The sequence below is a fragment of the Panulirus ornatus genome, chromosome 9, assembly GCF_036320965.1.
Source record: "Panulirus ornatus isolate Po-2019 chromosome 9, ASM3632096v1, whole genome shotgun sequence".
In the NCBI taxonomy this organism is placed as follows: Eukaryota; Metazoa; Arthropoda; class Malacostraca; order Decapoda; family Palinuridae; genus Panulirus; species Panulirus ornatus.
Window position 1 is genome coordinate 3,154,848 of NC_092232.1, and position 16,082 is coordinate 3,170,929.

The 16,082-nt window shown below is 40.8% G+C and overlaps 1 protein-coding gene across 2 annotated transcripts in view; it reads right to left on the reverse strand.

The window, feature by feature from the left end:
* LOC139750163 (doublesex- and mab-3-related transcription factor A2-like) overlaps positions 1–16,082 on the reverse strand; it is a 204,149-nt gene that overhangs the window by 51,074 nt on the left and 136,993 nt on the right. The window contains exon 1 of one of the 2 annotated variants that reach the window (XM_071664509.1): positions 11,115–11,749. The exons of the other annotated variant lie outside the window; for it this stretch is intronic. Within the exon in view, the coding sequence (XP_071520610.1) occupies positions 11,115–11,312 (198 nt within the window). The 5' untranslated portion in view covers positions 11,313–11,749. Of the gene's footprint in view, positions 1–11,114; positions 11,750–16,082 lie in introns of those variants that run through there. 2 annotated transcript variants of the gene reach the window in all.

The following is a 16,082-nucleotide window of genomic DNA, read 5'->3' on the forward strand; positions in this document are numbered from 1 at the left end:
CGAGACGCTTTACATGCCCTGGTTCAATCCATTGACAGCACGTCGACCCCGGTATACCAATTCGTTCCATTTCACTCTATTCCTTGCACGCCTTTCACCCTCCTGCATGTTCAGGCCCGGATCACTCAAATTCTTTTTCACTCCATCTTTCCACCTCCAATTTGGTCTCCCACTTCTCCTCGTTCCCTCCACTTCTGACACACATATATCCTCACTCATTCTCTCCATGTGACCAAACCATTTCAAAACACCCTCTTCTGCTCTCTCAACCACACTCTTTTTATTACGACACATAACTCTTACCCTATTATTACCTACTCGGTCAAACCACCTCACACCACATATTGTCCTCAAACATCTCATTTCCAGCACATCCACCCTCCCCCGCACAACTCTATCCATAGCCCACGCCTCGCAACCATACACCATTGTAGGAACCACTATTCCTTCAAACATACCCATTTTAGCTTTCCGAGATAATGTTCTCGACTTCCAAACATTCTTTAAGGCTCCCAAAATTTTCGCCCCCTCCCCCACCCTATGATTCACTTCCGCTTCCATGGTTCCATCCGCTGCCAAATCCACCACTCCCAGATATCTAAAACACTTCAATTCCACCAGTTTTTCTCCATTCAAACTTACCTCATATATGTGAGTGGGACACAGCGACAAAGTATATATATATATATATATATATATATATATATATATATATATATATATAGGAAGAGAGGAAAGTGATTGGTTCTCAGTGAATGTAGGTTTGCGGCAGGGGTGTGTGATGTCTCCATGGTTGTTTAATTTGTTTATGGATGGGGTTGTTAGGGAGGTAAATGCAAGAGTCCTGGAAAGAGGGGCAAGTATGAAGTCTGTTGGGGATGAGAGAGCTTGGGAAGTGAGTCAGTTGTTGTTCGCTGATGATACAGCGCTGGTGGCTGATTCATGTGAGAAACTGCAGAAGCTGGTGACTGAGTTTGGTAAAGTGTGTGAAAGAAGAAAGTTAAGAGTAAATGTGAATAAGAGCAAGGTTATTAGGTACAGTAGGGTTGAGGGTCAAGTCAATTGGGAGGTGAGTTTGAATGGAGAAAAACTGGAGGAAGTGAAGTGTTTTAGATATCTGGGAGTGGATCTGTCAGCGGATGGAACCATGGAAGCGGAAGTGGATCATAGGGTGGGGGAGGGGGCGAAAATTTTGGGAGCCTTGAAAAATGTGTGGAAGTCGAGAACATTATCTCGGAAAGCAAAAATGGGTATGTTTGAAGGAATAGTGGTTCCAACAATGTTGTATGGTTGCGAGGCGTGGGCTATGGATAGAGTTGTGCGCAGGAGGATGGATGTGCTGGAAATGAGATGTTTGAGGACAATGTGTGGTGTGAGGTGGTTTGATCGAGTAAGTAACGTAAGGGTAAGAGAGATGTGTGGAAATAAAAAGAGCGTGGTTGAGAGAGCAGAAGAGGGTGTTTTGAAATGGTTTGGGCACATGGAGAGAATGAGTGAGGAAAGATTGACCAAGAGGATATATGTGTCGGAGGTGGAGGGAACGAGGAGAAGAGGGAGACCAAATTGGAGGTGGAAAGATGGAGTGAAAAAGATTTTGTGTGATCGGGGCCTGAACATGCAGGAGGGTGAAAGGAGGGCAAGGAATAGAGTGAATTGGAGCGATGTGGTATACAGGGTTTGACGTGCTGTCAGTGGATTGAATCAAGGCATGTGAAGCGTCTGGGGTAAACCATGGAAAGCTGTGTAGGTATGTATATTTGCGTGTGTGGACGTGTGTATGTACATGTGTATGGGGGGGGGGGGTTGGGCCATTTCTTTCGTCTGTTTCCTTGCGCTACCTCGCAAACGCGGGAGACAGCGACAAAGTATAAAAAAAAAAAAAAAAAAAAAAAAAATATATATACACAAACGCCCACACACGCAAACATACATACATATATATTTCAACGTATACATACATATACATACACAGACATATACATATATACACATGTACATATTCATACTTGCTGCCTTCATCCATTCTCGTCGCCACCTCGCCACACATGAAACAGCATCCCCACCCCCCGCCCCCCATCCCCCATCCCGGCGAGGTAACGCTAGGAAAAGACATAGGCCACATTCGTTCACACTCATTCTCTGGCTGTCATGTATAGTGCACCGTAACCACAGCTCCCTTTCCACATCCAGGCCCCACAAAACATTCCATGGTTAAACCCAGACGCTTCACATGCCCTAGTTTTATCCACTGACAGCACGTTGATCCCGGTATACAACATCCTTCCAATTCGCTCTATTCCTTGCACACCTTTCCACCCTCCTGTGTGTTCAGACCCCGATCGCTCAAAATTTTTTTCACTCCATCCTTCCACGTCCAATATGATCTCCCGCTTCTCATTCCCTCTACCTATGACACATAAATCCTCTTTGTCAATCTTTCCTCACTCATTCTCTCCATGTGACCAAACCATTTCAACAAACCCTCTTCTGCTCTCTCAACCACACTCTTTTTATCACCAAACATCTCTCTTACCTTTTCATTGCTTACTCGATCAAACCATCTCACACCACATATCGTCCTTAAACATTTCATTTCCAACACATCCACCCTCCTCCGCGCAACCCTATCTGTAGCCCATGCCTCACAACCATATAACATTGTTGGAACCACTATTCCTTCAAACATACTCATTTTTGCTCTCCGGGATAACGTTCTCGCCTTCCACACATTCTTCAATGCTCCAGATACATCTTTCCCTTCCCAACCCTGCGACTCACTTAAGCTTCCATGGTTCCATCTGCTACTAAATCCACTCGCAGATATCTAAAACACTTCACTTCCTCCAGTTTTTCTCCATTCGAACTTACCTCCCAGTTAACTTGTCCCTCAACCCTACTGAACCTAACAACCTTGCACTTATTCACATTTACTCTCAAAGAATTATAACCTAAATATTATTGAAGGTCACTACAAATAGGATAGCTTTATTGTTGATAAAATTTCTAAACAATTCCCCTTCTTGTCAACATAATAAGTTTATGATACACTCGTTGTCTGCCATGGACAATAACGTGGTTACCAAATGGCGTCCTAGCTACGTCTCTTCGTTGTATATCAGCTGACTTATATTTCTTTCTTGTATCTCTCCTGATGATGTGATTATTATACCAAAGTGCACCTGGGAATATATCGTGTTTCATTTTCCCCGTGGACTCACAGGAATATACTTGACCACGCGCAAAATTGTGATCCTTTCCAAAATATATATATATATATATATATATATATATATATATATATATATATATATATATATATATATATATATATATATATATATATATATATATATTTCTTTTTTTTCATACTAGTCGCCATTTCCCACGTTAGCGAGGTAGCGTTAAGAACAGAGAACTGAGCCTTTGAGGGAATATCCTCCCTTGGCCCCCTCCTCTGTTCCTTCTTAGGAAAACTAGAAACGAGAGGGGAGGATTTCCAGCTCCCTGCTCCCTTCCCTTTTGGTTGCCTTCCACGACACGCAGGGAATACGTGGGAAGTATACTTTCTCCTCTATCTCTAGGGATAATATATATATATATATATATATATATATATATATATATATATATATATATATTTTTTTTTTTTTTTTATACTTTGTCGCTGTCTCCCGCGTTTGCGAGGTAGCGCAAGGAAACAGACGAAAGAAATGGCCCAACCCCCCCCCCCCCCATACACATGTACATACACACGTCCACACACGCAAATATACATACCTACACAGCTTTCCATGGTTTACCCCAGACGCTTCACATGCCTTGATTTAATCCACTGACAGCACGTCAACCCCTGTATACCACATCGCTCCAATTCACTCTATTCCTTGCCCTCCTTTCACCCTCCTGCATGTTCAGGCCCCGATCACACAAAATCTTTTTCACTCCATCTTTCCACCTCCAATTTGGTCTCCCTCTTCTCCTCGTTCCCTCCACCTCCGACACATATATCCTCTTGGTCAATCTTTCCTCACTCATTCTCTCCATGTGCCCAAACCATTTCAAAACACCCTCTTCTGCTCTCTCAACCACGCTCTTTTTATTTCCACACATCTCTCTTACCCTTACGTTACTTACTCGATCAAACCACCTCACACCACACATTGTCCTCAAACATCTCATTTCCAGCACATCCATCCTCCTGCGCACAACTCTATCCATAGCCCACGCCTCGCAACCATACAACATTGTTGGAACCACTATTCCTTCAAACATACCCATTTTTGCTTTCCGAGATAATGTTCTCGACTTCCACACATTTTTCAAGGCTCCCAAAATTTTCGCCCCCTCCCCCACCCTATGATCCACTTCCGCTTCCATGGTTCCATCCGCTGACAGATCCACTCCCAGATATCTAAAACACTTCACTTCCTCCAGTTTTTCTCCATTCAAACTCACCTCCCAATTGACTTGACCCTCAACCCTACTGTACCTAATAACCTTGCTCTTATTCACATTTACTCTTAACTTTCTTCTTCCACACACTTTACCAAACTCAGTCACCAGCTTCTGCAGTTTCTCACATGAATCAGCCACCAGCGCTGTATCATCAGCGAACAACAACTGACTCACTTCCCAAGCTCTCTCATCCCCAACAGACTTCATACTTGCCCCTCTTTCCAGGACTCTTGCATTTACCTCCCTAACAACCCCATCCATAAACAAATTAAACAACCATGGAGACATCACACACCCCTGCCGCAAACCTACATTCACTGAGAACCAATCACTTTCCTCTCTTCCTACACGTACACATGCCTTACATCCTCGATAAAAACTTTTCACTGCTTCTAACAACTTGCCTCCCACACCATATATTCTTAATACCTTCCACAGAGCATCTCTATCAACTCTATCATATGCCTTCTCCAGATCCATAAATGCTACATACAAATCCATTTGCTTTTCTAAGTATTTCTCACATACATTCTTCAAAGCAAACACCTGATCCACACATCCTCTACCACTTCTGAAACCGCACTGCTCTTCCCCAATCTGATATATATATATATATATATATATATATATATATATATATATATATATATATATATATATATATATATATATATATATGTATATATATATATATATATATATTCCTAAGAGTCCACGGGGAAAATGAAACACGAGAAGTTCCCAAGTGTACTTTCGTGTAATAATCACATCGTCAGGGGAAACACAAGAGAGAAATATAACAGTTGATATACAACAAAGAGAAGTAGCTAGGACGCCATTTGGTAAACATATATATATATATATATATATATATATATATATATATATATATATATATATATATATATATATATTCCTATGAGTCCACGGGAAAAATGAAACACGAAGAGTTCCCAAGTGCACTTTCGTGAAATATTCGGATCATCAGGGGAGACATAAGAGACAAAATATAACAGTCAGTTTATATCCAACGAAGAGACGTAGTTAGGACGCCATTTCGTAAACATGCGATTGTCCAAGACAGACAATGAGCTTATCATAAACTATCATGTGGACAAGAAGGCGAATTGTTTACAGATTTATCAATAATAAAGTCATCCAGTTCGTATAGACTTTCACTAATATTAGGGTTATAATTCTTTGTGTACCTAATAACAAAAGATTCGGTGATATTTCTTGTGGAGTTAGAGTTAATAACTGAGATAGCATTACTCCAGTCAATACAATGATCATAGTTTTTAACAAGTCATTTGATTCTTGTCCTGTTCTTATACTATGTTTGTGTTGCTTAAGTCTAATAGAAAGATCCTTACCAGTCTGCCCAACATAATACCTATCACAATTTCTACATGGCACTTTATAAATGCACCCAGGAGAATTTTCTCTTGAGTTCCTGACTAAGATATTCTTTTTCGTATTACTGTTGCTGAAGGCAATATTTACATTAAAGGATTTAAGCAACATGGGAAGTAAAGTGAAATCATTATTTAAAAGGAGAACTAAAAGATTCTTGGTGTCAAATGGGAAGTTTGGCGAAACTCTATAAAATGATTTCTTTGCTAACTTAAGGGATTAATCAATGAAAGATCTAGGGTACTTTAACTTGGATCCAATTGAATACATCTTCTCAAACTCATCCATCAATATACTCTGGACTGCAAATACGTATTTGCAATCCAGAGTATATTGATGATGAGTTTGAGAAGATATATTCTATTGATTCTAAGTTAAAGTACCCTAGATCTTTCACTGATAAATCCCTTAAGTTAGCAAAGAAATCATTTTATAGTGTGAAGCCCAGACTTCCCATTGACACCAAGAATCTTTTAGTTCTCCCTTTTAATAATGATTTTACTTTACATCCCATGTTCCTTAAATCCATTATTGTAAATGTTGCCTTCAGCAACAATAATACTATAAAGAATATCTTGATTAGGAACTCAACAAAATATTCTCCTGGGTGCATCTTTTAAGAGCCATGTAGAAATTGTGATAAGTTTTATGTTGGGCAGACTGGTAAGGATCTTTCTGTTAGACTTAAGCAACATACATATAGTATAAGAACGGAACAAGAATCAAATGCTTTGTTTAATCACGTTAAAAACTATGATCATTGTACTGACTGGAGTAATGCCATCTCAGTTATTAACTCTAACTCCAGTACCACGAGAAATATCATTGAATCTCTTATAATTAAATTCACAAAGAATTATAACCTAAATATTATTGAAGGTCACTACAAATAGGATAGCTTTATTGTTGATAAAATTTCTAAACAATTCCCCTTCTTGTCAACATAATAAGTTTATGATACGCTCGTTGTCTGTCTGGACTCGCATGTTTACCAAATGGCGACCTAGCTACGTCTCTCCGTTGTGTATCAACTGACTGTTATATTCTCTCTTGTATCTCCCCTGATGATGTGATTATTACACGAAAGTACACTTGGGAATTTATCGTGTTTCATTTTCCCCTAGGACTCATATATATATATATTCATGTGAGAAACTGCAGAAGCTGGTGACTGAGTTTGGTAAAGTGTGTGAAAGAAGAAAGTTAAGAGTAAATGTGAATAAGAGCAAGGTTATTAGGTACAGTAGGGTTGAGGGTCAAAGTTAAATGGAGGTGAGTTTGAATGGAGAAAAACTGGAGGAAGTGAAGTGTTTTAGATATCTGGGAGTGAATTTGGCAGCGGATTGAACCATGGAAGCAGAAGTGACTCACAGTGTCGGGGAGGGGGCGAAAGTTCTGGGAGCGTTGAAGAATGTGTGGAAGGCGAAAACATTATCTTAGAAAGCAAAAATGGGTATGTTTGAAGGAATAGTGGTTCCAACATGGTTCCAGCAATGTTGTATGGTTGCGAGGCGTGGGCTATGGATAGAGTTGTGCGCAGGAGGATGGATGTGTTGGAAATGAGATGTTTGAGGACAATATGTGATGTGAGGTGGTTTGATCGAGTAAGTAATGAAAGGGTGAGAGAGGTGTGTGGTAGTAAAAGGAGTGTGGTTGAGAGAGCAAAAGAGGATGTATTGAAATGGTTTGGTTACATGGAGAGAATGAGTGAGGAAAGATTGACCAAGAGGATATATGTGTCAGAGTTCGAGGGAAAAAGATGTGGGAGACCAAATTGGAGGTGGAAAGATGGAGTGAAAAAGATTTTGTGTGATCGGGGCCTGAACATGCAGGAGGGTGAAAGGAGGCAAGGAATAGAGTGAATTGGAGCGATGTGGTATACAGGGTTTGACGTGCTGTCAGTGGATTGAATCAAGGCATGTGAAGCGTCTGGGGTAAACCATGGAAGCGGAAGTGGATCATAGGGTGGGGGAGGGGGCGAAAGTTCTGGGAGCGTTGAAGAATGTGTGGAAGGCGAAAACATTATCTTAGAAAGCAAAAATGGGTATGTTTGAAGGAATAGTGGTTCCAACATGGTTCCAGCAATGTTGTATGGTTGCGAGGCGTGGGCTATAGATAGGTTTGAGCGGAGGAGGTTCATGTGTTGGAAATGAGATGTTTGAGGACAATATGTGATGTGAGGTGGTTTGATCGAGTAAGTAATGAAAGGGTGAGAGAGGTGTGTGGTAGTAAAAGGAGTGTGGTTGAGAGAGCAAAAGAGGATGTATTGAAATGGTTTGGTTACATGGAGAGAATGAGTGAAGAAACATTGACAAAGAGGATATATGTGTCAGAGTTCGAGGGAAAAAGATGTGGGAGACCAAATTGGAGGTGGAAGGATGGAGTGAAAAAGATTTTGAGGGATCGGGGCCTGAACATGCAGGAGGGTGAAAGGAGCGCAAGGGATAGAATGAGTTGGAACGATGTGGTATACCGGGTTGACCAGCTGTTAATGGGTTGAACCAGGGCATGTGAAGCGTCTGGAAAGTTTTGTGGGGTCTTGATGTGGAGAAGGAGCTGTGGTTTCGGTGCATTATACATGACAGTTAGAGACTGAGTGTGAACGAATGTGGCCTTTGTTGTCTTTTCATCATCAATATACTCTGGACTGCAAATACGTATTTGCAATCCAGAGTATATTGATGATGAGTTTGAGAAGATATATTCTATTGATTCTAAGTTAAAGTACCCTAGATCTTTCACTGATAAATCCCTTAAGTTAGCAAAGAAATCATTTTATAGTGTTGAGCCCAGACTTCCCATTGACACCAAGAATCGTTTAGTTCTCCCTGTTAACAATAATTTTACTTTACTTCCCATGTTCCTTAAATCCTTTATTATAAATGTTGCCTTCAGCAACAATAATACTATAAAGAATATCTTAATTAGGAACTCACCAGAATATTCTCCTGGGTGAATCTTTTAAGAGCCATGTAGAAATTTGCAATCCAGAGTATATTGATGATGAGTTTGAGAAGATATATTCTATTAATTCTAAGTTAAAAGTACCCTAGATATTTCACTGACAAATCCCTTAAGTTAGCAAAGAAATCATTTTATAGAGTTGATCCCAAACCTCCCATTGACACCAAGAATCTTTTAGTTCTCCCTTTTAATAATGATTTTACTTTACATCCCATGTTCCTTAAATCCATTATTGTAAATGTTGCCTTCAGCAACAATAATACTATAAAGAATATCTTGATTAGGAACTCAACAAAATATTCTCCTGGGTGCATCTTTTAAGAGCCATGTAGAAATTGTGATAAGTTTTATGTTGGGCAGACTGGTAAGGATCTTTCTGTTAGACTTAAGCAACATACATATAGTATAAGAACGGAACAAGAATCAAATGCTTTGTTTAATCACGTTAAAAACTATGATCATTGTACTGACTGGAGTAATGCCATCTCAGTTATTAACTCTAACTCCAGTACCACGAGAAATATCATTGAATCTCTTATTATTAAATTCACAAAGAATTATAATCTTAATGTTGATAAAATTTGTAAACAATTCACCCTCTTGTCCACAAAATAAGTTTATGATACGCTCGTTGTCTGTCTTGGACTCGCATGTTTACCAAATGGCGACCTAGCTACGTCTCTCCGTTGTGTATCAACTGACTGTTATATTTCTCTCTTGTATCTCCCCTGATGATGTGATTATTACACGAAAGTACACTTGGGAATTTATCGTGTTTCATTTTCCCCTAGGACTCATATATATATATATATATATATATATATATATATATATACATATATATATATATATATATATATATATATATATATATATATATATATATATATATATATATATATACATATGATGTAATAGCAACCTACTGAATTATAGACGTATTCATTCCGATGGGAATTTTACCGCGGTGTTTGCAAGAGGTCGTCCGTACACCGGATAAACCATGATCATGATAAAACATCTAACATGATCTACGAAAATTATACTTTGACTATTCTTTACATTAAGTAGTAATCAGATACAGGTACCTTGTTGCTTAAGGCAATCCTACCAGAGAAGAATGTAAGTGCAATCATAATGACAAAGTATAAGTAGGATGAACTTGAATAGCTTTAACCTGTCACACTGATCTAAGAAGCCGTGAGGATGACCTTTAAACCTTGACCTGTCACACTGATCTAAGCAGCCGTGAAGATGACCTTAAAAGCTATGAAGTGTAAAACTGACCTGGCAACCGAGACTTACAAAATTGAGTGTACTTCATAACGTAGAATACCCGTAATGAGATATACATAGTACCTCAGTGTATTTGTAAATTGTTTGTGTATATACTGTAGTTGCTATATCAACAAGTGGTTCTGTCAAGAAAGCTAGGAAATTGGGTGCCAACACTAAAACATTAGATGTGCTGTATCAGCAATGTGCAATGAAGCAGGTGGTGAAGATCATACAAGATACAACCCGTCATCCTATACATCAATATTTTTAAGGTCAGGAAGAAGACTGTCTCTGCCTACACAGCGCACCGATACATTCAGGAAATCATTTGTACCAAAAACCATTAACCATCCGAAGACGCTGTGGTAACTCCTTTGTGATATACGTAGCTTCTGAGTGCAATAGATGACTCTTTATGTGATAGTTTATGTGGTACTTTTATATGATATTCTATCATTTCTATTACATAATTCTTATACTTTGTGACCTTGAATTGAGCTTCTGGCCATAAAGAATTTCATCTTGTATCATATATGCAATATGACAAAAAAGACATCTTTTATATCTTATCTTATCTTATCTTATGTATTACACAAAGGCTGTTACCTGCGTTGCTGTTAGTATCACTTACGTACTATCCTGTAACTATATACCATGTACATGATGTACCCTACGTCTCCCTCCCCAATAACGGGAGGAGGGCCCTTTGAGTCCCTGGGTCCCACTCAGACCCACCTGTCACCCTCCTTTGTTGATGTAATGTATCCACCGTGCGCTCTGTACTGGCCTCCACCTACCCTCAGATATGTGCCCTTCACCCATACTCTCATTGAAGTGCTTCGTCTACGTTTATCAAGACAATAGATAATTCAGAATTTAAAACTAAAAATCTTTCGCACAGCCTCGAACACGAACACTAACCTTGCCTGTGTTAGAGACCTGGGCAGCTTTGATTGGAGTGGCCTGTTTCACTGACAGAAGCACGCATGAGATCTAACACTCACCTGGGCAGCCATGACACGCTGGCGCTCGGCTATGAGGTTGCAGCGTGCGCACGTACAGTCCTTAAACTTGCAATGTCGCTTGTGCCCCTTGAGCCAGCTGATCATGCCATGGTTACGACATCGGGCGCACTTAGGCTTGCGGGCGCCCTTCTCCGTTGTAGGGTAACCCAAGCCCCCGCCGCCGCCCACTCCATTCATCCCCTCTAACGTCACCAAATCCACACCAGCAATCTCTAGCACGAAGGAGTGAAGCCTGGGTAGAGTTAATACTAATTTGACTTCGATGAGCGTACGAGGCTGATCAATCTATGTGAGGGCGTAAGACCAACGCTGGTCTGCTTGTGATTGTTGTAGCGAGTCAGTCAGGACTCCCGGGAATGGTACTGTGGTGTTGACTCGCTCTTTCCTTCACTCAAACGTGTGGTGACACTTCAGTCTTTCCTTTTAACACAGAAGAGACTTTTCCAAGCACTAAGTTCCCTCGTTCTATAATCATCAACGTTCAAGCACTCTTTGTTTCACCGGCCTTCACGGAAGACTCTTAGGCGGGACTTCACAGTTTACAGTTGTTAATACCACTAGAAAATCCAAGGCTGAGCGTCTGGGATAATTTGACTGTCCCAGTGTCGCCAAAAGATTCGTAAATGAACGGGAGTCGCGTGGACCAATTTGTGGTTAGTGTGGCAGTCGGAAGCTTTCATCGCTTAATAAATCATCCCGCCCACCCATAAGTTACTTCACTTCTCGTCTTGTCACAATAATGGCTTCTTCAGATAGCTCTTCTAGGTGAGAGGCTCTTCATATATGAATCTGACAAAAGATTCTAACCCTTTTGTTAACGTACAATAGCGAGAGAAGCGTAGTGTATGTATATCCTTCTTATGCGAAAGAGGAGCAAGGCTGTGCGACCAATAGTAGCAACTCCTCTGATTATCTTTCTCCTGATTGGCTCAGTTTCTCGTGAGAGCTAGAAACTCCTGTGTTGATTGGTGGAGAGTTTCCGCAACCCGGGTGGCAATTCAAGGGAAGACGAGAAATGTGGTGGAGATACTTTGTCTTTCGCTCGCTGCGAGATAAACAAGATGCGGCTCTCTGTAGCAACATTCTTTCATTATTATCTACAAGCCGTTAAGATCGCATTAATCAGAAACTTTATTTCAAATACTTGAGTTGAATTTCCTTATACTCTTAGAATGACGATCTTGAGAACTATTCTTTGAGGTGTTCGAAGACATACGAGAAACACCGTAACTTAATGGAAACATTTTAGTATATGTACGTCAGCGAGCTGATGCTGTGTAAACATTTCTCATCATGTGCGGCCGCTAGCACAACACACAACCATCACACGAACAAATGAAAAGTCAAAACCAATAAACTGTGTCGACAGGTCTCGTGTGGATCACCCGAACTCGGCAGATTTATATGAAAGTTACTGGGTTCTGTCGATGTGAGAGTGAGTGATGCTGGTGAGAGAGAGAGAGAGAGAGAGAGAGAGAGAGAGAGAGAGAGAGAGAGAGAGAGAGAGAGAGAGGCGGCCTCATGTGTGCCAGACACTTGAAGCTAGAAACTTCATGACAACACTCTCGTTAAAAGTTCCTTAACATAAACAGTAGAAGTTTGTTAGATCATAAGGAAGGATTTTGCTGTTATTTCTGTTAGATTTTACATCCATAGAATGTACACTACATCCGTAGGATGTATACTACATCCACATAACGTCTACTACATCCACAGACTGTATATTACATAGTGAAGTTCACTGTTTGCAAGATTCATTCTAATCATTGATTGTTTCAGATCATTTCATTGACGAGTTCAGACGTGTGAGACACATTGTATTGGATCAGTGTTTACAGAACAACACCGCAACACTAATAAACAAATGGTTTAGGGTTGGCGTATTTTGACGATCAGTCAGTCATGGACGAGACCCAAACAAACAGAAGCAAGCTAAGCGGGCGGCTGCTGAACCGGTTATTGTTACTTATTCACATTCACACTGCTCACCAGTGTGATGGCCAACTTATTAGCATACTCATATTCGTGACGGCCATTTTTCTAACATGACTGCCATGTTACTCGTGTGACGACCACATCAGAGTGACGACCAGTTCACCAGTGTGACGTTAAGCTCATTAGTATGAAGAATATTTCTCCAGTTTGACGAACAGCTCATCAGTGTGACGGCCAGCTCATTAGTGTGACGACTGTATCACAACTTAGAAGGGCAACTCTCCAAGGTGGTAATTGGTAGCTTGCCAGTTTGCCGGCCAGGACACTAGTATGAAGGACAACTCAACAGTGTGAAGGAAAGCTAACCAGTGTGATGGTCAGCTCACAAGTAAGACTCACAGCTAACCAGTGTGATGATCAGCTTCTTGTGTGACAGCAGCTCACCAGAGTGTCAAACTGCTCACCAGTACGACAGCCAGCTCATAAGGATGATGAACAGCTCACCAGTGTGAAAGCCAGCTCGCCAATGTGAAGACAGCTTATCAGTATGATGGCTAGCTCAACAATATGAAGACAGCTAAACAGTGTGAGGGATGTTCCAACCCTGTGAAGGCCAATTTACCATTGTAAGGGGAGAGCATGGGGCAGGTTTATGAGTTGGGTAAGGCAGAAAAGGAGTTGACGGTTAAGTTTATAAATGGATGGGACATGATAGTGAGGACAGGTTTGTGAGTAGATTGAGACAAAATGGAGGTAATAGGGAAGTATGTTTATCAATGTGTCAAGGAGAGAGGAATAAATGGGCAGGTTTGTGAGTACATGGGTAAGACAGGTAAGAGAATAACTGATGGTCTTTGAGGTGGCTGTCTGCCCCAGGACAGGAATGATATCCTAAAATCATAAATATCTATATGAATGGTGACAAAACTATTAGAGATAGCTCCGCCCCTACCACCACTCTCAACGGTATATCAGCCGAAAGGGAGGTAGGTAACACGGAACATCCGGTGTTTGAGACTAAACATAATGACATGGAAATGTGAGAGGGGTGATGGGAATCGTTTCCGATCTAATAGAAAATACCGGTTACGCTTTTAAAGAATTATTTCATTTGCTACTCTCTAAATGCTAGGACGCTGAAATGTGTGCAGAACATAATGTTATCTTTGGACAGGTTTGCTTGGTGTAGTGGTTAGCGTTGCTGAATATGTCACGCGCAGTCACCCTTGGGTTCGAATACAAGATTGGGCAGTTAGCTCAGAGCCAATCGCTCTCATGGGCTGCTCGATAAATGGGTATCTGGCTTGGATGTGGAAAAGGAGCTGTGGTTCCGGTGCATGACACAGGAAAGATAAAGACTGAGTGTGAACGAATGTGGCCTTTTCTGCCTTTTCCTAACGCTTATTCGCTGGAGAGAGAGAGACGGGGGGGGGGGTGTATATGTATATGCATATATACGTTGAAATATACATCAACATATATATATATATATATATATATATATATATATATATATATATATATATATATATATATATATATATATATATATTGAAGGTTTGTTGAATGTGTTTGATGACAGAGTGGCAGATATAGGGTGTCTTGGTCGAGGTGGTGTGCAAAGTGAGAGGGTTAGGGAAAATGATTTGGTAAACAGAGAAGAGGTAGTAAAAGCTTTGCGGAAGATGAAAGCCGGCAAGGCAGCAGGTTTGGATGGTATTGCAGTGGAATTTATTAAAAAAGGGGGTGACTGTTATTAACTGGTTGGTAAGGTTATTTAATGTATGTATGACTCATGGTGAGGTGCCTGAGGATTGGCGGAATGCGTGCATAGTGCCATTGTACAAAGGCAAAGGGGATAAGAGTGAGTGCTCAAATTACAGAGGTATAAGTTTGTTGAGTATTCCTGGTAAATTATATGGGAGGGTATTGATTGAGAGGGTGAAGGCATGTACAGAGCATCAGATTGGGGAAGAGCAGTGTGGTTTCAGAAGTGGTAGAGGATGTGTGGATCAGGTGTTTGCTTTGAAGAATGTATGTGAGAAATACTTAGAAAAGCAAATGGATTTGTATGTAGCATTTATGGATCTGGAGAAGGCATATGATAGAGTTGATAGAGATGCTCTGTGGAAGGTATTAAGAATATATGGTGTGGGAGGCAAGTTGTTAGAAGCAGTGAAAAGTTTTTATCGAGGATGTATGGCATGTGTACGTGTAGGAAGAGAGGAAAGTGATTGGTTCTCAGTGAATGTAGGTTTGCGGCAGGGGTGTGTGATGTCTCCATGGTTGTTTAATTTGTTTATGGATGGGGTTGTTAGGGAGGTAAATGCAAGAGTTTTGGAAAGAGGGTCAAGTCAATTCAGAGGTAAGTTTGAATGAAGAAAAACTGGAGGAAGTAAAGTGTTTTAGATATCTGGGAGTGGATCTGGCAGCGGATGGAACCATGGAAGCGGAAGTGGATCATAGGGTGGGGGAGGGGGCGAGAATTCTGGGAGCCTTGAAGAATGTGTGGAAGTCGAGAACATTATCTCGGAAAGCAAAAATGGGTATGTTTGAAGGAATAGTGGTTCCAACAATGTTGTATGGTTGCGAGGCGTGGGCTATGGATAGAGTTGTGCGCAGGAGGATGGATGTGCTGGAAATGAGATGTTTGAGGACAATGTGTGGTGTGAGGTGGTTTGATCGAGTAAGTAACGTAAGGGTAAGAGAGATGTGTGGAAATAAAAAGAGCATGATTGAGAGAGCAGAAGAGGGTGTTTTGAAATGGTTTGGGCACATGGAGAGAATGAGTGAGGAAAGATTGACCAAGAGGATATATGTGTCGGAGGTGGAGGAAACGAGGAGAAGTGGGAGACCAATTTGGAGATGGAAAGATGGAGTGAAAAAGATTTTGTGTGATCGGGGCCTGAACATGCAGGAGGGTGAAAGGAGGGCAAGGAATAGAGTGAATTGGATCGATGAGGTATACCGGGGTTGACGTGCTGTCAGTGGATTGAATCAGGGCATGTGAAG